General features: G+C 44.5%; 1 protein-coding gene across 1 annotated transcript in view; it reads right to left on the reverse strand.

The window, feature by feature from the left end:
* gbe1b (glucan (1,4-alpha-), branching enzyme 1b) overlaps positions 1-23,947 on the reverse strand; it is a 250,919-nt gene that overhangs the window by 114,590 nt on the left and 112,382 nt on the right. Inside the window, exon 10 of the mRNA XM_084143478.1 lies at positions 19,642-19,740. Within this exon, the coding sequence (XP_083999604.1) occupies positions 19,642-19,740 (99 nt within the window). The remainder of the gene's footprint in view (positions 1-19,641; positions 19,741-23,947) is intronic.

Genomic DNA, 23,947 nt, shown 5'->3' on the forward strand with positions numbered 1-23,947 from the left:
CTCCAGCCTGCTGTTACCCAATCAACTGTCCTGATTGGTGAATCTATTATGACTGTCCTGATTGGTGTATCCATTATGACTGTCCTGATTGGTGTATCCATTATGACTGTCCAGATTGGTGTATCCATTATGACTGTCCTGATTGGTGTATCCATTATGACTGTCCAGATTGGTGTATCCATTATAACTGTCCAGATTGGTGTATCTATTACATAATTCACTCTGACAGAATGAATATACTTTCTCCTGACTTAATTCCTTCATTATTAGCTGGTGTGTGTTGTTCTCTCCTGGCCGTGTGTCCAAATTGGCACCCTATTCCCTATTTAGTGCACTACTTTAGACCAAGGCCCATAGGGGCTATTTGGGACACAGTCTGTCTCTCAGTGGTCCTGCTACCATTGACTCCATGGCCAACAGACCAGCAATATTAACCATTAAAGTAGCTAACAGTAATGTGTGCTAATGACCGTCTGCCTGTGATGGTGGAGAATGCTTTGCTTACTGAAGCATGTGTGTGTGTGTGTGTGTTTGTTTGTTTGTTTGTATGTGTGTGTGTGTGTTTGTGTTTGTGTTTGTGTGTGTGTGTGTGTGTGTGTGTGTGTGTGTGTGTATCTGCCCACAAACCCTCCATTTCACCTCTCACCCCCTGTTCACCTCGTACTTGGCCCCACTAACTGCAGCATTCAGTCTCATCCGGGGTGATTCTATTATCTAATTGCCCTCCCTGGGCCTGCCTGCCTGCCTGCCTGCCTGTATGGAGGGAACCGGAGGTGGCAACGCTCTCCCCTCGCTCTTCTCTCCTCTCCCCGCACTCCTTCTGCAAGGATGATTACACTGTGAGGTGAGAGAACGGAGCACATTTTAAAGGAGCTAGCAAAATCAGAGGCAGAGCGTGAGAGAGAGAGAGATAGGCAGTGAGAAAGAGCAGTGAGAGAGCGAACTGGAGAGAGAATTTGCGTGGGCAGAAAGTTCATTAATCTGTGAGAGAAAACACAGAAACGGAAGGAGGAAGGTATTTTGCAGCATCTAGGGGATTGATACTTACCTCTCCTCTTCTCCCTTCATCTCATCCCGGTAGGAGGTCTACTGTAATTAGCTGGCTGAGCTGAAGCCTGTGTGTGAATTAGCATTCCGACACACCGATCAATGGAGGAACCACTGGGTCAGGGAGGGTTTTAAAAACCTCTAGCCCTGAAGACCTATCTTCCTGAACGGTAGTGTTACGCTGGACCCACCCCACCCCATCCATATCGCTCCACCCGCTCTCCCTCACTCAACCCTGTGACCTCTCCTCCTGAACGGTAGTGTTACGCTGGACCCACCCCACCCCATCCATATCGCTCCACCCTCTCTCCCTCACTCAACCCTGTGACCTCTCCTCCTGAACGGTAGTGTTACGCTGGACCCACCCCACCCCATCCATATCGCTCCACCCTCTCTCCCTCACTCAACCCTGTGACCTCTCCTCCTAAACGGTAGTATTACGCTGGACCCACCCCACCCCATCCATATCGCTCCACCCGCTCTCCCTCACTCAACCCTGTGACCTCTCCTCCTAAACGGTAGTGTTACGCTGGACCCACCCCACCCCATCCATATCGCTCCACCCGCTCTCCCTCACTCAACCCTGTGACCTCTCCTCCTAAACGGTAGTATTACGCTGGACCCACCCCACCCCACCCATATCGCTCCACCCGCTCTCCCTCACTCAACCCTGTGACCTCTCCTCCTGAACGGTAGTGTTACGCTGGACCCACCCCACCCCATCCATATCGCTCCACCCGCTCTCCCTCACTCAACCCTGTAACCTCTCCTCCTGAACGGTAGTGTTACGCTGGACCCACCCCACCCCATCCATATCGCTCCACCCGCTCTCCCTCACTCAACCCTGTGACCTCTCCTCCTGAACGGTAGTGTTACGCTGGACCCACCCCACCCCATCCATATCGCTCCACCCGCTCTCCCTCACTCAACCCTGTGACCTCTCCTCCTGAACGGTAGTGTTACGCTGGACCCACCCCACCCCATCCATATCGCTCCACCCGCTCTCCCTCACTCAACCCTGTGACCTCTCCTCCTGAACGGTAGTGTTACGCTGGACCCACCCCACCCCATCCATATCGCTCCACCCGCTCTCCCTCACTCAACCCTGTGACCTCTCCTCCTGAACGGTAGTGTTACGCTGGACCCACCCCACCCCATCCATATCTCTCCACCCGCTCTCCCTCACTCAACCCTGTGACCTCTCCTCCTGAACGGTAGTTTTATGGGGGACCCACCCCACCCCATCCATATCTCTCCACCCTCTCTCCCTCACTCAATCCTGTGACCTCTCTTCCTGAACGGTAGTTTTATGCTGGTCCCACCCCACCCCACCCCACCCCATCCATATCGCTCCACCCGCTCTCCTTCACTAAACCCTGTGACCTCTCCTCCTGAACGGTAGTATTATGCTGGTTCTGCCTAATTAAAGAGGGAAATGTCCTGGTTGTCTCCTGACAGAGGAAGATTTGTGAGCAGCTCATTACCACTGATGAAGTGGCCAGTCAGAACACTGAGGCAGTGTGGAGAGGGAGAGAGAGAGAGAGAGAGAGAGAGAGGGGGGGGGGGGGGGGGGAGAGAGGGGAGGGAGAGAGAGAGAAAGGTAGGCTGGAACGAAGTGGAAGGGAGGCTGGGAGGATGCTGAAGCAGGGAGGAAGGGAGGGAAGGAGTTTGGGGAGGCAGCGTGGGTAGTGTGGGAGGCAGCGTGGGTAGTGTGGGAGGCAGCGTGGGTTGTGTGGGAGGCAGCGTGGGTAGTGTGGGAGGCAGCGTGGGAAGTGTGGGAGGCAGCGTGGGTAGTGTGGGAGGCAGCGTGGGGAGTGTGGGAGGCAGCGTGGGAAGTGTGGGAGGCAGCGTGGGGAGTGTGGGAGGCAGCGTGGGAAGTGTGGGAGGCAGCGTGGGTAGTGTGGGAGGCAGATGGGTAGAGGAGCATCAGGGTGAGGTGGTGGCGGCAGAGTCAATCACTCCTGGCGCCGCTTTCTTACACCGAGTGTGTCCCAAATGATACCCTATTCCCTTTACAGTGCACTACATTTAACTAAAAGCTGCCTCTTCGCTCTACTCTCCTGTTTACTCTCTAGGGTTCTCCTAGAACATCTACTCTCCTGTTTACTCTCTAGGGTTCTCCTAGAACATCTACTCTCCTGTTTACGCTCTAGGGTTCTCCTAGAACATCTACTCTCCTGTATACTCTCTAGGGTTCTCATAGAACCTCTACTCTCCTGTTTACTATCTAGGGTTCTCCTACTTCCTCTACTCTCCTGTTTAATCTTTATGGTTCTCCTAGCAACTCTCTACTCTCCTGTTTACTGTCTAGGGTTCTCGTAGTACCGTTCTACTCTCTACTCTCCTGTTTACTCTCTAGGGTTCTCCTAGTGCCTCTACTCTCCTGTTTACTCTCTAGGGTTCTCGTAGTACCGTTCTACTCTCTACTCTCCTGTTTACTATATAGGGTTCTCCTAGTGCCTCTGCTCTCCTGTTTACTCTTTAGGGTTCTCCTAGAACCTCTACTCTCCTGTTTACTCTCTAGGGTTCTCCTAGAACCACTACTCTCCTGTTTACTCTCTAGGGTTCTCCTAGAACCTCTACTCTCCTGTTTACTCTCTAGGGTTCTCCTAGAACCACTACTCTCCTGTTTACTCTCTAGGGTTCTCCAGTACCACTACTCTCCTGTTTACTCTCTAGGGTTCTCCTAGAACCTCTACTCTCCTGTTTACTCTCTAGGGTTCTCTTAGAACCTCTACTCTCCTGTTTACTCTCTAGGGTTCTCCTAGAACCTCTACTCTCCTGTTTACTCTCTAGGGTTCTCCTAGAACCACTACTCTCCTGTTTACTCTCTAGGGTTCTCCTAGAACCTCTACTCTCCTGTTTACTCTCTAGGGTTCTCCTAGAACCACTACTCTCCTGTTTACTCTCTAGGGTTCTCCTAGAACCTCTACTCTCCTGTTTACTCTCTAGGGTTCTCCAGTACCTCTACTCTCCTGTTTACTCTCTAGGGTTCTCCTAGAACCACTACTCTCCTGTTTACTCTCTAGGGTTCTCCTAGAACCTCTACTCTCCTGTTTACTCTCTAGGGTTCTCCAGTACCTCTACTCTCCTGTTTACTCTCTAGGGTTCTCCAGAACCTCTACTCTCCTGTTTACTCTCTAGGGTTCTCCTAGAACCACTACTCTCCTGTTTACTCTCTAGGGTTCTCCTAGAACCTATACTCTCCTGTTTACTCTCTAGGGTTCTCCTAGAACCACTACTCTCCTGTTTACTCTATAGGGTTCTCCAGTACCACTACTCTCCTGTTTACTCTCTAGGGTTCTCCTAGAACCTCTACTCTCCTGTTTACTCTCTAGGGTTCTCCTAGAACCTCTACTCTCCTGTTTACTCTCTAGGGTTCTCCTAGAACCTCTACTCTCCTGTTTACTCTCTAGGGTTCTCCTAGAACCTCTACTCTCCTGTTTACTCTCTAGGGTTCTCCAGTACCACTCTACTTTAGTGACAGTAGATGATGCAACCAAGCCACTTGCAAAATGCACTCGTTAAAAATAACCTCTGCGTTCTCCATCTCGCTAGCAAGCTACTATTTTGTGTCCGGTGGGGATGATGGCGCTAGGGCAACAACCTGATAAGGCCGTGACGTCACCGGATAAGGCAGTGACGCGCTTCCCTGTTCCATAGAGATCACAACCCGTTTTTGCATGGACATTGCCATTGAGGGCTTTGCCCATTTTAAAGTCATCAACTGGGGTGGGGAATCCTATGGGATTGGAGCGATCAGTCAATGATTGGAGCATTGTCTCCTGCTTCAAATTGATTTGAAGAAAATTGATTTTCAAACATCAAAAGAAGAAGAAAATGTACTACTTTAAAATGGAGATAGCCTCACTGGCTCTGCCCATGCTGTCACAGGCATCATAATGGCACAGATACAACGTTGCGATCTCTATACAGCTTTATGCCATTAGCAGACGTTCTCATTTAGCAGACACTCTTATCCAGAGCGACTTACAGGAACAATTAGTCTTAAGTGCCTTGCTCAAGGGCACATCGACAGATTTCTCACCTTAGCCGGCTCGGGGATTAGAACCAGCCACATTCCGTTGACTGGCCCAACGCTCTTAACCACTAAGAAGAGTTTCAAGGACAGTTCGACACTTTTCGCAAACTGCCAGTGGCAAGCCATCTCCCACAGAGACCGGGTCAAACAATCTCCTCCAGTGCTTTACAGTTGTCGTAGCGTTCGGCATCACTGCCATTGGTACGGAAAAGACTGTGCTTGTAGTTTTTACCGAAATAGTGTTCTGCACATCCACGACGTACATCATTCTGCCTTTACCTTGTGTACATCACGTTACGGGATGGCTAGTAGTTACGCTAGCTTTTAGCATGAACGGCGATATGAAATATATGTTTTAGCTGGGTTAGAAACTGTGGCGATATGTTCCTACTACCTTGTGTTCCGGGGAATTATTTCTGTGGTGAACCATAAGAAGGCATTTGTGGTACGTCTGTCTGTTTAGACTAGGTAGATAGTGATGTTTGTCTGTTTAGACTTGGTAGATACAGTGGCTTGCAAAAGTATTCACCCCGCTTGGCATTTTTCCTATTTTGTTGCCTTACAACCTGGAATTCCCCTTAAACCACTCCAGTGTTCCTTTAGCAGTATGCTTAGGGTCATTGTCCTGCTGGAAGGTGAACCTCCATCCCAGTCTCAAATCTCTGGAAGACTGAAACAGGTTTCCCTCAAGAATTTCCCTGTATTTAGCACCATCCATCATTCCTTCAATTCTGACCAGTTTCCCAGTCCCTGCCGATGAAAAACATCCCCAAAGCATGATGCTGCCACCACCATGTTTCACTGTGGGGATGGTGTTCTCGGGGTGATGAGAGGTGTTGGGTTTGCGCCAGACATAGCGTTTTCCTTGATGGCCAAAAAGCTCAATTTTAGTCTCATCTGACCAGAGCCCCTTTCTTCCATATGTTTGGGGAGTCTCCCACATGCCTTTTGGCGGAGCTTTGCAGCTCCTTCAGGGTTATCTTTGGTCTCTTTGTTGCCTCTCTGAATAATGCCCTCCTTGCCTGGTCAGTGAGTTTTGGTGGGCGGCCCTCTCTTGGCAGGTTTGTTGTGGTCCATATTCTTTCCATTTTTTAATAATGGATTTAAATGGTGCTCTGTGGGATGTTCAAAGTTTCAGATATTTCTTTATAACCCAACCCTGATCTGTACTTCTCCACAACTTTGTCCCTGACCTGTTTGGAGAGGTCCTTGTTCTTCATGGTGCCACTTGCTTGGTGGTGCCCCTTGCTTAGTGGTGTTGCAGGCTCTGGGGCCTTTCAGAACAGGTGTATATATATATACTGAGATCATGTGACACTTGAATAAAGTCCACCTGTGTGCAATCTAACTAATTATGTGATTTCTGAAGGTAATTGGTTGCACCAGATCTTATTCAGGGGCTTCATAGCAAAGGGGGTGAATACATATGCACGCACCACTTTTCCGTTATTTATTTTTTAGAACAAGTTATTTTTTTCATTTCACTTCACCAATTTGGACTATTTTGTGTATGTCCATTACATGAAATCCAAATAAAAATCAATTTAAATTACAGGTTGTAATGCAACAAAATAGGAGAAACGCCAAGAGGGATGAATATTTTTTTTTGCAAGGCGCTGTAGTGACAGGGATGCTAGGCCTATAGCCAGTCGTCTTGTATTTCTTCTCTGTTAGCTAGTAGTTTTCTGTTAGCTAGTGATAGCCAGTAGTCTTGTTTTTAGCTAGATGGTGACTAGGGTAGATAGTGACAGGGATGCTAGATGGTGACTAGGGTAGATAGTGACAGGGATGCTAGATAGTGATAGGGATGCTAGATGGTGACTAGGGTAGATAGTGACAGGGATGCTAGATGGTAACTAGGGTAGATAGTGACAGGGATGCTAGATGGTAACTAGGGTAAATAGTGATAGGGATGCTAGATAGTGACTAGGGTAGATAGTGACAGGGATGCTAGATGGTAACTAGGGTAGATAGTGACAGGGATGCTAGATGGTAACTAGGGTAGATAGTGATAGGGATGCTAGATGGTAACTAGGGTAGATAGTGACAGGGATGCTAGATGGTAACTAGGGTAGATAGTGACAGGGATGCTAGATGGTAACTAGGGTAGATAGTGACAGGGATGCTAGATGGTAACTAGGGTAGATGGTGACAGGGATGCTAGATGGTAACTAGGGTAGATGGTGACAGGGATGCTAGATGGTAACTAGGGTAGGTAGTGATAGGGATGCTATATGGTAACTAGGGTAGATAGTGACAGGGATGCTAGATGGTAACTAGGGTAGATAGTGATAGGGATGCTAGATAGTGACTAGGGTAGATAGTGATAGGGATGCTAGATGGTAACTAGGGTAGATAGTGACAGGGATGCTAGATGGTAACTAGGGTAGATAGTGATAGGGATGCTAGATGGTAACTAGGGTAGATAGTGACAGGGATGCTAGATGGTAACTAGGGTAGATAGTGACAGGGATGCTAGATGGTAACTAGGGTAGATAGTGATAGGGATGCTAGATGGTAACTAGGGTAGATAGTGATAGGGATGCTAGATGGTAACTAGGGTAGATAGTGACAGGGATGCTATATGGTAACTAGGGTAGATAGTGATAGGGATGCTAGATGGTAACTAGGGTAGGTAGTGACAGGGATGCTAGATGGTAACTAGGGTAGGTAGTGATAGGGATGCTATATGGTAACTAGGGTAGATAGTGATAGGGATGCTAGATGGTGACAGGGATGCTAGATGGTAACTAGGGTAGATGGTGACAGGGATGCTAGATGGTAACTAGGGTAGATAGTGATAGGGATGCTAGATGGTGACTAGGGTAGATAGTGATAGGGATGCTAGATAGTGACTAGGGTAGATAGTGACAGGGATGCTAGATGGTGACTAGGGTAGATAGTGATAGGGATGCTAGATGGTAACTAGGGTAGATAGTGACAGGGATGCTAGATGGTAACTAGGGTAGGTAGTGACAGGGATGCTAGATGGTAACTAGGGTAGATAGTGATAGGGATGCTAGATGGTGACAGGGATGCTAGATGGTAACTAGGGTAGATAGTGATAGGGATGCTAGATGGTAACTAGGGTAGATAGTGACAGGGATGCTAGATGGTAACTAGGGTAGATAGTGATAGGGATGCTAGATGGTAACTAGGGTAGATAGTGATAGGGATGCTAGATGGTGACAGGGATGCTAGATGGTAACTAGGGTAGATAGTGATAGGGATGCTAGATGGTAACTAGGGTAGATAGTGACAGGGATGCTAGATGGTAACTAGGGTAGATAGTGATAGGGATGCTAGATGGTAACTAGGGTAGATAGTGATAGGGATGCTAGATGGTAACTAGGGTAGATAGTGATAGGGATGCTAGATAGTGACAGGGAAGCTAGATGGTAACTAGGGTAGATAGTGATAGGGATGCTAGATGGTAACTAGGGTAGATAGTGACAGGGATGCTAGATGGTAACTAGGGTAGATAGTGATAGGGATGCTAGATGGTAACTAGGGTAGATAGTGACAGGGATGCTAGATGGTAACTAGGGTAGATAGTGATAGGGATGCTAGATGGTGACTAGGGTAGATAGTGACAGGGATGCTAGATGGTAACTAGGGTAGATAGTGATAGGGATGCTAGATGGTAACTAGGGTAGATAGTGACAGGGATGCTAGATGGTAACTAGGGTAGGTAGTGATAGGGATGCTAGATGGTAACTAGGGTAGATAGTGATAGGGATGCTAGATGGTAACTAGGGTAGATAGTGACAGGGATGCTAGATGGTAACTAGGGTAGATAGTGATAGGGATGCTAGATGGTAACTAGGGTAGATAGTGACAGGGATGCTAGATGGTAACTAGGGTAGATAGTGACAGGGATGCTAGATGGTAACTAGGGTAGATAGTGACAGGGATGCTAGATGGTAACTAGGGTAGATAGTGACAGGGATGCTAGATGGTAACTAGGGTAGATAGTGACAGGGATGCTAGATGGTAACTAGGGTAGATAGTGATAGGGATGCTAGATGGTAACTAGGGTAGATAGTGACAGGGATGCTAGATGGTAACTAGGGTAGATAGTGATAGGGATGCTAGATGGTAACTAGGGTAGATAGTGATAGGGATGCTAGATGGTAACTAGGGTAGATAGTGACAGGGATGCTAGATGGTGACTAGGGTAGATAGTGACAGGGATGCTAGATGGTAACTAGGGTAGATAGTAACAGGGATGCTAGATGGTAACTAGGGTAGATAGTGACAGGGATGCTAGGCCTATTTGAAGCCTCACCATCTCCTGGCAGCATTTACCTGACAGATTCAGACGCTTGAAAATCCCATTAGAAAGAAAAGCTTGAAAACCTTATTTCATTTTTGCCCAAAGTTTAGAAGACAAAAAACTTAAAATCAACATAATTCATAATGTTTATTTTATTTTAGTTAGCGTTGGATTCAAAGATAATAGTTTCAGTATATTTTAGTTTTTCAAACGGGTTTCTTAATTTGTTTATTTCAGTTTAATCAATCGGTTTTTTCCATGATTAGTTTTAGTTTACTATGATAACCTTGCCATACACACACACACACACACACACACACACACACACACACACACACTACAGCGCAATGGAATAACCCTAGACCCTAAAGACCTGAGAGGAAAACGATAGAGAGACGTCGAGTTCAAACAAACTCTCGTCTCCTGTCGCCTGCGGTGTCATTACACAACCTGGCCATATCCTTCCCATGGCCAGTGATATCTAGCTAAACCATTCTCCTCTCTTATGGTATGTAGCTAACCCATTCATTCTCCTCTCTGTTTATTACACTGCAGGATGACACGAAACACATGACAGGTGTGCTACTGCAGCTAACTCCCATTAAAAACATGACTAGAGAGAGAGCGAGCGAGCGAGAGAGAGAGAGAGAGCGGGGGGGGGGGGCGAGAGAGAGAGAGAGAGAGAGAGAGCGGGGGGGGGGGGCGAGAGAGAGAGAGAGCGGGGGGGCGAGAGAGCGGTGGGGGCGAGAGAGAGCGAGCGAGAGAGAGAGCGGGGGGGCGAGAGAGAGAGCGGGGGGGGCGAGAGAGAGAGAGAGAAAGAGAGAGGGGGGCGAGAGAGAGAGCGGGGGGGGCGAGAGAGAGAAAGAGAGAGGGGGGAGAGAATGAGAGATCAAATGTTTATGTTAACTACTCCACTTGTTTTCTGAACTTCTAGCCATCTAGAACCAGATATCATGCATAATGGATTGAATCCAGGTCCCTGTATTGTCCTATACTAAACCTTCAGTCTGTCAGGAAGAGGACAAGGTGCTTTAAAAGGTAATGTAGGCAGAAACATCATGTGTCTCAGTTGAATTGGCCTCCATTTCAATAAGAAAGCATGACAAAAGGTAGTGTACAGCCTGAATAATGACCCAGGAGAACTAGACAACCTTTCTGGAAGGTTCTGTAAGACTCATGTTCTCCCCTGATCTGAGGGAACATGTACCTTTAATTTACAGTCACACTGCTTTGACAGTTTTCATAATTACTAATCTAAGGAAATGAGGTGCGTTCCAAATTGTACATTTTTTCCTATACAGAGCACTACTGTTGACAAGGGCTCTATGGGCTCTGGTCAAAATGAGTGCACTTTATAGGGAAGAGGGTGCCATTTGGGACATAGAACCTTTTTTTATTAAATGAATGGTGCTCTTTCTCTTATTCAACAACCATTACTGCCTTCTGTCTCATTCAGCTTTTATCCACGAGCCAAGGACAGAAGGAGAGGCGAGGCGAGGAGAGGGGCAGGGAGAGGAGAGGAGAGGGGAAGGGAGAGGGGAAAGGAGAGGAGAGGAGAGGAGAGGAGAGGAGAGGAGAGGAGAGGAGAGGAGAGGAGAGGAGAGGAGAGGAGAGGAGAGGAGAGGAGAGGAGAGGAGAGGAGAAGGGAGAGGAGAGGAGAGGAGGGGAGAGGAGAAGGGAGAGGAGAGGCGAGGAGAGGGGAGGGGAAAGGAGAGGAGAGGGGAAGGGAAGGGGAGAGGAGAGGGGAAGGGAAGGGAAGAGGAGAGGGGAAGGGAAGGGAAGGGGAGAGGAGGAGGCGGGGGAGAGACTTTCCCTCTCTCTCAGGTTACCTTGACATTTCCATTCCTACTGGAGTGCAATTAAGAACAATAGTAGAAAATAAAGTGCTGTGACTGAGACGTACGAAGACCTTCATTAATGTAACATTCACAGCTCACAGCTCATACAGTAAAGTACTTCTGCTCTCATCTCAGTAATAACCACCTTACCTTATCACACACCGAAAGCACAGCCCGATATACTTTCTATATCCTACTTGATTAATTCATTAACTTTCACAGCATGAAAGCTGTACATAAGAGGAATTACAATGGTTTAGTGACTCACAAATGTCTCAGTTCATGTTAGGAATTAGTATTACTATGATTTAATTTTGTATTTTATTTTTTTCGGACGCTCAGCTCTCGCTCTGAATATATATACTGAACAAAAATAGAAACGCAACATGTGAAGTGTTGGTCCCATGTTTCATGAGCTGAAATTAAAGCTCCCAGAAATGTTTAATACACACAAAAAGCGTATTTATTTTTTGCACACATTACTTTACATCCCTGTTAGTGAGCATTTCTCCTTTGCCAAGATAATCCATCCACCTGACAGGTGTGGCATATCAAGAAGCTGATTAAACAGCATGGTCATTACACAGGTGCACCTTGTGCTGGGGACAATAAAAGGCCACTCTAAAATGTGCAGTTTTATCACACAACACAATGCCACAGATGTCTCAAGTTTGGAGGGAGCGTGTAATTGGCATGCTGACTGGAGGAATGTCCAACAGAGCTGTTGACAGAGAATTGAATGTTAATCTCTCTACCATTAGCCGCCTCCAACGTTGTTTTAGAGAATATGCCCTCAAAGATGAGGGCCTAATTAATTTATTTAAATTGACTGGTTTCCTTCTATGAACTGTAACTCAGTAAAATCTTTGAAAGTGTTGCATGTTGCATTTATATTATTGTTCTGTATAAAACTCACCTCACCTTATACTTACTGTTGAAACGTTAAGAGTGAATTTGACAAATGGATGATGTTCTATTACTTGAAAGACACGTTTCTTTCAGCAGCTGTTAACTTGTTTGTTTGAAAACTGATGTCAGCTGCAAGTTGCATCACTGCTTTGTATGGCAACAGCTCGGCATCCGACCACAAGACGCTACAGAGGGTATTGCGTAACGGCCCAGTACATCACTGGGGCCAAGCTTCCTGCCATCCAGGACCTCTATACCAGGCGGTGTCAGAGGAAGGCCCTAAAAATGGTCAAAGACTCCAGCCACCCAATTCATAGACTGTTCTCTCTGCTACCGCATGGCAAGCGGTACCGGAGCGCCAAGTCTAGGTCCAAAAGGCTCCTAAACAGCTTCTACCCCTGTACGAAAATGTATGCACTCACTAACTGTAAGTCTCTCTGGATAAGAGTGTCTGCTAAATGACTAAAATGTAAATGTAAGTGATGTGATATACAGTACCAGTCAAAAGTTTAGACACGCCTACTCATTCAAGGGTTTTTCTTTATTTTTACTATTTTCTACATTGTAGAATAATAGTGAAGACATCAAAACTATGAAATAACACATATGGAATCATGTAGTAACCAAATAAGTGTTCAAGAAATCAAAATATATTTTATATTTGAGATTCTTCAAAGTACTTTGCCTTGATGACAGCTTTCAACACGCTCGGCATTCTCTCAACCAGTTTCATGAGGTAGTCACCTGGAATGCATTTCAACTAATGTAGAAAATTGTAAAAAATAAAGGAAAAACCCTTGAATGAGTAGGTGTGTCTAAACCTTTTACTGGTACTGTGTATATATATATATATATATATATATATATATATATATATAAACACACAATCACACATAGGCAAGTACGCAGGCAGGCTTCTGCCGGTATGTATGTATGAACACGGGGTAATGACCCACTCCAACTGGGCCTGCCCAGTCAGTACAAACAGAAAACAGGGATCTCCTGAGGAAATTAATGGATGTTTTAATGCTGTTATTAAAAAACAGATCTGTTTCCCTTTAACTTATAATGCTATTATTACACACAGATCTGTTGTAGAAAATGGCAAAAAAATAAAGAAAAACCCTGGAATGAGTAGGTGTGTCCAAACTTTTGACTGGTGCTGTGTATATTCTACATTATTTAAGATACACAGAGTACGTTGACTTCATCTCTTCTAACTGGTGAATCAGACACCGTCCCTATTTCCTTTATGGTGGACTCATTTTGACCCGTGCCTATAGGTCTCTGGTCAAAAGCAGTGCACTATATAAGAAGAAGGGGCAGGTTAGCGTTTTTCTTGCTATGGAGGCATCTCTGCAGAATGGTCACTAGCTGGCACAGCCACAAAGTCATAGATTCTGATTTAAACCTAACCTTAACCACACTGCTAACCCTAACCTTAAATTAAGACCCAAAAGCTCATATTTGTTTTCATGAATTTTTACAACATAGACAATGTTGAGTTTGCAGCTGGCCTATGTAGCGGAAATCCCACAGTTCTGCCTGTAGGCTTCCATTCGGGACACACCCAACGGTCTTCCATAAATACACGTGGCTTTATAATCGTTTTGGAGGAAAATGAACAACAAACATCTTCCTCACATTGTTACCGAACAACACTGTATGTTTAACTCTTGATAACAAGGCAATTCAAAAAGCAAAGTATGCAGTCTAAAAATAAAAGCAGTTTCATCCAACATGTCCCCTTGTCTCTCTTTCCCTTTCTATGATTTCTCTCTAGCTAGGTTTCCATCCAATTGGCGACAGATTTTCATGAAAATATTCTAGAATATTTTCCCACCATCAATCAGACTTTTGCGGTTAAGTTCACAATGACCTGAATTATTTTTTAAAAAGTTAAACGTGTTCTCATCGCATTTTCAACTCTGCGGATGGTTTTGTCACAAAAAAACTTTTGCGCTAAATTACAAACTTGCCCAATCTGGTTTTGGCTCATGCTCTCTAGAGAACAGTTCACTGATAAATTGGACAGTGTAGGTTATGATGGGATATGGATAACAGCAATATCATTTCTATTTTATAAATTGGCAGTCAAGCATTGATCATCATGTCAACAGCATTCAAATAATACCCTCGATATTTATTGGAAATTTGCATCAAGCTCGTCACCATCATGAAGTACAGCATAACTTATTTTACACTACATGACCAAAAGTATGCTCGTCGAACATCTCATTCCAAAGTCACGGCCATTAGTATGGAGTCGGTCCCCCCTTTGCTGCTATAACAGCCTCCACTTTTCTGGGAAGGCTTTCCACTAGATGTTGGAACATTGCTTCAGGAACTTGCTTCAATTCAGCCACGAGAGCATTAGTGAGTTGGGGCACTGATGTTGGGCGATTAGGCCTGGCTCATCCCAAAGGTGTTCGATAGGGTTGAGGTTAGGGCTCTGTGCAGGCCAGTCAAGTTCTTCCACACCGATCTCGACAAACCATTTCTGTATGGACCTCGCTTAATGCACGGGGGCATTGTCATGCTGAAACAGGAAAGGGTCTTTCGCCAAGCTGTTGCCACAAAGTTGGAAGCACAGAATCATCTAGAATGTCATTGTATACTGTAGCGTTAAGATTTCCCTTCACTGGAACTAAGGGACCTAGCCCGAACCATGAAAAACAGCCCCAGACCATTATTCCTCATCCACCAAACTTTACAGTTGGCACTATGCATTCGGGCATTTAGCGCTCTCCTGGCATCTGCCAAACCCAGATTAGTCCGTCGAACTGCCAGATGGTGAAGCATGATTCATCACTACAGAGAACGTGTTTCCACTGCTCCAGAGTGCAATGGTAGTGAGCTTTACACCACTTCAGCCGACGCTTGACATTGCGCATGGTGATCTTAGGCTTGTGTGTGACAAACAGTTATTGTGCTGACGTTGCTTCCAGAGGCAGTTTGGAACTCGTTAGTGAGCGTTGCAACCGAGGACAGATGATTTTTACGCTCTACGCGCTTCATCACTCGGCAGTCCCGTTCTGTGAGTTTGTGTGGCCTACCACTTTGCGGCTGAGCTGTTGTTGCTCCTAGACGTTTCAACTTCACAATAACAGCACTTACAGTTGACCGGGGCAGCTCAAGCAGGGCAGAAATTTGACAAACTGACTTGTTGGAAAGGTGGCATCCTATGAAGGTGCCACGTTGAAAGTCACAGAGCTCTAAAGTAAGGCCATTCTACTGCCAATGTTTGTCTATGGAGATTGCATGGCTGTGCGCTCAATTTTATACACCTGTCAGCAACAGGTGTGGCTGAAATAGCCAAATCCACTCATTTGAAGGGGTGTCCACATACTTTTGTACATATAGTGTATCTGCCCTATAAACTCTTAATGCTTCCCCACGTTGTAGTGTTAGTACAACGTATCATTTCATCGCGTGACTCCAAGTTTACTTCGATATCTGACACACACACTTACCCCACCAGACATGCCACCAGGGGTCTTTTCACAGTCCCCAAATCCAGAACAAATTCAAGAAAGCGTACAGTATTATATAGAGCTATTATTGCATGGAACTCCCGTTCCATCTCATATTGCTCAAATGAACAGCAAACCTGGTTTAAAAAAACAGATAAAGCAGCACCTCACGGCACAAAGCCTCTCCCCTATTTGACCTAGATAGTTTGTGTGTGTATTGGTATGTAGGCTACGTGTGCCTTTTTAAAAAATGTACGTAGTTCTGTCCTATGTAGGCTACATATTATTATAATAATACTAATAATATTATTGATGTAGTTCTGTCCTTGAGCTGTTCTTGTCTATAAATGTTCTGTATTATGTCATGTTTCATGTTTTGTGTGGACCCCAGGAAGAATAGCTGCTGCTTTTGCAACAGCTAATAGGGATCCTATTAAAATACCAAATACCTCCAAAAAACATATGATGGTTATTGTATCAATATTTGCGTATGAAGGTGTTTCTACTGCCATTTCTTGCAATTATTAATTTCATTGACACAAAAAGATCCCACCATGTCGAACTAACAAATTCTACGTCGACATTTTTGAAATTGTATCGGGATTTCCAGTTCCATTAACCTTGTCGTGACTTTTTTATGTGACAGGTAATTCATCCGCATGAAATGGTTAGATGGAAACCTGATCTCTCTCTCTCAGTCTCAATCTCGCTATCTCCGTCTCTTTCTCTCAGTCTGTCCATCTTTCTCTCGCTATCTCCGTCTCTTTCTCTCAGTCTGTCCATCTCTCTCTCTCGCTATCTCCGTCTCTTTCTCTCAGTCTGTCCATCTCTCTCTCTCGCTATCTCCGTCTCTTTCTCTCAGTCTGTCCATCTCTCTCGCTATCTCCGTCTCTTTGTCTCAGTCTGTCCATCTCTCTCTCTCGCTATCTCCGTCTCTTTCTCTCAGACTGTCCATCTCTCTCGCTATCTCCGTCTCTTTCTCTCAGTCTGTCCATTTCTCTCTCTCGCTATCTCTGTCTCTTTCTCTCAGTCTGTCCATCTCTCTCTCTCGCTATCTCCGTCTCTTTCTCTCAGTCTGTCCATCTCTCTCTCTCGCTATCTCCGTCTCTTTCTCTCAGTCTGTCCATCTCTCTCTCTCACTATCTCCATCTCTTTCTCTCAGTCTGTCCATTTATCTCTCTCGCTATCTCCGTCTCTTTGTCTCAGTCTGTCCATCTCTCTCTCTCGCTATCTCTGTCTCTTTCTCTCAGTCTGTCCATCTCTCTCTCTCGCTATCTCCGTCTCTTTCTCTCAGTCTGTCCATCTCTCTCTCTCGCTATCTCCGTCTCTTTCTCTCAGTCTGTCCATCTTTCTCTCGCTATCTCCGTCTCTTTCTCTCAGTCTGTCCATCTTTCTCTCGCTATCTCCGTCTCTTTCTCTCAGTCTGTCCATCTTTCTCTCGCTATCTCTGTCTCTTTCTCTCAGTCTGTCCATCTCTCTCGCTATCTTTGTCTCTTTCACCTTCTATTCAGATTGCTTTCCCTCCATATGGTGTGGATGTTGTTTTGGCACATAGACACCATAACTTCGGCGCTACTCATCCTTGACAATATTAGTCAGGCATCTGCTATAGGCCCAGTATTCTGCTACAGTATCAATAAGAGAAATATAGCTGCAAGCAGCAATGTCAGGGTTCAAGCTGTGGGCCCACTGTGCCACCATCAGGACTAATTGGACACATCGCCCTAGGATGAGCTACTTCTGTACTCCTTACCACGCTTGCCAAACATCAGAACTCAAAATCAAACAGATCATGCAATATGATTTTGATGTATTTTGAACCATTTATAATGATGTTGCCTACGTTTTCTCCAGATCCACAGGGCTGATCGGCACCATCTACGGATGCACATCTTCAAATACAATATTTTTTCCCAAGACTCTTGTCAAACAACATGCCAATGAGCTTGCATGAATTGTTTTTCCTGTAAAACAACGCCACAATGTGCCGAACTGAACCGGTACTTTACAACTTAGCGAGACTCATATCCCTTGAGCCTTTGTGCCAAGTTTCATCACTGAGTCAAACAGATCAAGAGATGTAATAAATGTGCCTGTTAGAGCAGCACCATGTGGTTGATCTGAACGTGCCTTGCATATGTTTGAGTCTTGACAGTGTTTGGAACAATACTAATATCCCTGTCTGATTTCTATGCCTTTATGTGCCAGACCACATCCACATGAATGTTTACTGTTCATGTTCGTCCATAGATGCCATATGGAGATGTAATTTAAGTGTTTTTCACAAAATCCAAAATGGTGGAAAATCCATCATGGCGGACCTTATGGGTCCTTGAGGCAAATTTGTTCATTGTGAGAAGAGGGACCTGGACACTAGGTCATATGGGGCGTGACCTTTCAAAGTTTTTCCATTTCAATAACCTGTTATAGTGCCACCTTGTGGCCAATTGTCATGGCATCGCATGAGAGGATGTACACACCATGGGCCTTTAGCATCAGGTCAAGTTGCACCCTCCTCTGACTTTCCATCTCACAGGAATGTGCGTGTTAATTTTCCTCACAGGAAGAACCAGTACAATGATAATAACAAGGATGAACCAGAAGAAATATAATAGGGGTTTCACCAGCTTCACTGCTTGAACCCCTAATTCATTCATAACAAACCATGGGAAAAGGTAGCAGCTGTAACGGAGGGTAAACCATGCTCAAGTGATTAGACCAGAGTTCACAACGATAACGCCTAGGCTTTAGCAGAGCAGGGTCAAGCTGGGTTTACAATAGCTGATATGTGGGATGGCTAAGTACCTTCACTTATAGGTGAACCAAATGAATCACGACTACCTGACTCTTCATATGTATCTACATTTACATTTTAGTCATTTAGCAGACGCTCTTATCCAGAGCGACTTACAGTTAGTGAGTGCATACATTATTTTATTTTTTTCATACTGGCCCCCCGTGGGAATCAAACCCACAACCCTGGCGTTGCAAACGCCATGCTCTACCAACTGAGCTACATCTGTCCCTACCAAATGAATCACGACTACCTGACTCTTCATATGTATCTGTCCCTACCATATGAATCGTGACTACCTGACTCTTTATATGTATCTGTCCCTACCAAATGAATCACGACTACCTGACTCTTCATATGTATCTGTCCCTACCAAATGAATCATGACTACCTGACTCTTCATATGTATCTGTCCCTACCAAATGAATCATGAATACCTGACTCTTCATATGTATCTGTCCCTACCAAATGAATCATGACTACCTGACTCTTTATATGTATCTGTCCCTACCAAATGAATCACGACTACCTGACTCTTCATATGTATCTGTCCCTACCAAATGAATCATGACTACCTGACTCTTTATATGTATCTGTCCCTACCAAATGAATCACGACTACCTGACTCTTCATATGTATCTGTCCCTACCAAATGAATCATGACTACCTGACTCTTTATATGTATCTGTCCCTACCAAATGAATCATGACTACCTGACTCTTTATATGTATCTGTCCCTACCAAATGAATCACGACTACCTGACTCTTCATATGTATCTGTCCCTACCAAATGAATCATGACTACCTGACTCTTCATATGTATCTGTCCCTACCAAATGAATCATGACTACCTGACTCTTTATATGTATCTGTCCCTACCAAATGAATCACGACTACCTGACTCTTCATATGTATCTGTCCCTACCAAATGAATCATGACTACCATACTAATTCACTTATAGTTGAATTATAGTTTGGGGCAATCTGACTGTGTGGCGGATGCATTTCTATCCGAGAATCTTGTCTCTCTGCGTTCTATCGCTCGTGTGGCGGGGATGACCATTAATTGCACCGCTATCAACTGTATGCCGGCCGTGTGGGGGGGGGGAAACTCTGAGGCGTCGAAGCTGGACTATTGTTTAAACCCAGCTTAAGACAGTTGTGTGGATCGCAGGAGACTAGGTTAAACACCAGTCTGCCACACATAGGAGGATGTGTTAATACATTATCAGATGGAGAGTGGGGAGTAGAGAGATTCTCACCTGGATCCATTTATCTGGGATGGCCATGGCCAGGCGGTAGTCGAAGCCCAACCCTCCCTCTGCCACGGCTCGGCAGAGAGCTGGCATCCCTGAGACGTCCTATAGGAGACACAACGAGAAACAGTTAAGAGTGTGTGTGTGTGTGTGTGTGTGTGTGTGTGTGTGTGTGTGTGTGTGTGTGTGTGTGTGTGTGTGCGCTAGAGTCCTGCATTGGGTCAGTTCTTTGGATCCGCACCTGCCCCGCGTCGGCCACATCAATTCCGTGCCCCACCCGATATCCCGACATCAGGACAGATTTTTCTCCACAACCCGACCCACCCGCATAGAATTGTTCCCGAGAGCCGAATCGTGACCCGCCAAATAACATCCATTTATTTAATTGTTTTTAATCACTCCAGAGCAGTCAGCTTTAAAGGGGTACTCAGGATTTTGGCAATGGGGCCCTTTATCTACCTCCACAGAGTCAGATTAACTAGAGGATACCATTTTTATGTCTCTGTGTCCAGTATGAAGGAAGTTAGAGTTAGGTTCGCGAGCCGATGCTACCTAGCGTTGGCGGAATGATTTGAAGTAAGGAAACCATGCCATAAATTAAGAACAATACGCCAATCTCTTTATTTTCACAATGCAATGCGGCACATTAACAACTCAAATCACTTTGAAAAATAGCCTTTTAATTTGCCTTCTTCTTACCCAATGAGAGCCTACAACAAAACAATACCTTTACATTCAATACTGTTCAGATAATCAAATACTTTCATTGAAATTCCCAGAATCGAATCGGCTATAAACTGCCAAAATAGCCTTCATTTATAGGCCATTGGCTACTCAAACTTTTACTAGCCACACAGGTTTAAACTTGATATGGCCTGCGTATTGTCTAATGAACGAAAGCCTGAATAATTAACGTGATAATTAACTTAATTATCGCAAACAAATACCTGATTGCACTTTTGCAGGCTGTGTATCCATCTACCTTGGTTGTTGTCCTCCTTGTCCACAATGACTCCAAAATCCTTCCAAACCGGGGTTTTCACTCGCTCAGCACCTGTTTCCACAACGGTGGATTTCACCATCACAACCTTTCTTTCTATTTCTCCTGCCATTTTCACGTGAGCCAGGAGTCAGGGAAAATAAACTTGGCAACGTATTGTACGCGTGGAGGAAGGGAACATACAACTCTGCATAAGGAATGTTTCAGCACCACACAAATAGGCTACTAATGGACAGTTCCCTGCTCCACTCTCTCGCTGCGTGGCTGGGAGCCTAGGCTGTGTCTGCCTCACTGCTCACTTACCATAATGGAATTTGCAACACAATTCAACACAACTCAACACAATTCAACACAACTCAACACAACTCAACTCAACACAACTCAACACAACTCAACACAATACAAACCAACTCAACACAACACAACTCAACACAACACAACACAACTCAACACAACACAACTCAACTCAACTCAACACAATACAACACAACTCAACACAACTCAACACAACTCAACACAACTCAACACAACTCAACACAACTCAACACAATTCAACTCAACACAACTCAACACAACTCAACACAACACAATTCAACACAATTCAACACAACACAACTCAACACAACTCAACTCAACTCAACTCAACACAACACAACTCAACACAATACAACACAACTCAACACAACTCAACACAACTCAACACAACTCAACACAATTCCTGGGATTGTCATTTTTTATACTATTATCTTGATTTAAAATGTTTACGACACGCAATAACAAAAGTCTGAACAGCGAGCCGACCCACGGGTTGAAAGGTGGTTTTAATTCCACCCGCCAGCTGATTCTTTCGCAGGTCAACCGCGGGAACCGTAGGTATCCGACCAGATGCAGGACTCTAGTGTGTATCCACATTGGGATACATAGATGAGCATTGTCCAGTTTGACCAGTATTTGAATCAGCACAAGCTGCACTATGACACAGATTACATCACTACTGATACTACTCCAACAGATACTGATACTACTCCAACACATACTGATACTACTCCAACACATACTGATACTACTCCAACACATACTGAGACTACTCCAACAGATACTGAGACTACTCCAACAGATACTGATACTACTCCAACAGATACTGATAATTCTCCAACAGATACTGAGACTACTCCAACACTTACTGAGACTACTCCAACACATACTGATACTACTCCAACACATACTGATACTACTCCAACACATACTGATACTACTCCAACACATACTGATACTACTCCAACACATACTGAGACTACTCCAACACATACTGATACTACTCCAACACATACTGATACTACTCCAACAGATACTGAGACTACTCCAACAGATACTGATACTACTCCAACAGATACTGATACTTCTCCAACAGATACTGAGACTACTCCAACACTTACTGAGACTACTCCAACACATACTGAGACTACTCCAACACATACTGAGACTACTCCAACACATACTGATACTACTCCAACACATACTGAGACTACTCCAACAGATACTGATACTACTCCAACAGCAACACATACTTATACTACTCCAACACATACTGAGACTACTCCAACAGATACTGATACTACTCCAACACATACTAAGACTACTCCAACACATACTGATACTACTCCAACAGATACTGATACTACTCCAACACATACTGATACTACTCCAACACATACTGAGACTACTCCAACACATACTGATACTACTCCAACACTTACTGATACTACTCCAACACATACTGATACTACTCCAACACTTACTGATACTACTCCAACACATACTGATACTACTCCAACAGATACTGATACTACTCCAACACATACTGATACTACTGCTTCACATACTGATACTACTCCAACACTTACTGATACTACTCCAACACATACTGATACTACTCCAACAGATACTGATACTACTCCAACAGATACTGAGACTACTCCAACACATACTGAGACTACTGCTTCACATACTGATACTACTCCAACATATACTGAGACTACTCCAACAGATACTGATACTTCTCCAACAGATACTGAGACTACTCCAACACTTACTGAGACTACTCCAACACATACTGATACTACTCCAACACATACTGATACTACTCCAACACATACTGATACTACTCCAACACATACTGATACTACTCCAACACATACTGATACTACTCCAACAGATACTGATACTACTCCAACACATACTGATACTTCTCCAACAGATACTGAGACTACTCCAACACTTACTGAGACTACTCCAACACATACTGAGACTACTCCAACACATACTGAGACTACTCCAACACATACTGATACTACTCCAACACATACTGATACTACTCCAACACATACTGATACTACTCCAACACATACTGATACTACTCCAACACATACTGATACTACTCCAACAGATACTGATACTACTCCAACAGATACTGATACTTCTCCAACAGATACTGAGACTACTCCAACACTTACTGAGACTACTCCAACACATACTGAGACTACTCCAACACATACTGAGACTACTCCAACACATACTGATACTACTCCAACACATACTGAGACTACTCCAACAGATACTGATACCACTCCAACACATACTGAGACTACTCCAACACATACTGATACTTCTCCAACAGATACTGATACTACTCCAACACATACTGAGACTACTCCAACACATACTGATACTACTCCAACACTTACTGATACTACTCCAACACATACTGATACTACTCCAACATATACTGATACTACTCCAACACATACTGATACTACTCCAACACATACTGAGACTACTGCTTCACATACTGATACTACTCCAACACATACTGATACTACTCCAACAGCAACACATAATGAGACTACTCCAACACATACACATAATGAGACTACTCCAACACATACTGAGACTTCTCCTTCACATACTGATACTACTCCAACACTTACTGATACTACTCCAACACATACTGATACTACTCCAATACTTACTGATACTACTCCAACACATACTGATACTACTCCAACACATACTGATACTACTCCAACACATACTGATACTACTCCAACACATACTGATACTACTCCAAGACATACTGATACTACTCCAACACATACTGATACTACTCCAACAGCAACACATACTGATACTACTCCAACAGCAACACATACTGATATTACTCCAACACATACTGATACTACTCCAACACATACTGAGACTACTCCAACAGATACTGATACTACTCCAACACATACTGATACTACTCCAACACTT

This window comes from Coregonus lavaretus (genome assembly GCF_964263955.1).
Source record: "Coregonus lavaretus genome assembly, chromosome: 26".
Classification (NCBI taxonomy): Eukaryota; Metazoa; Chordata; class Actinopteri; order Salmoniformes; family Salmonidae; genus Coregonus; species Coregonus lavaretus.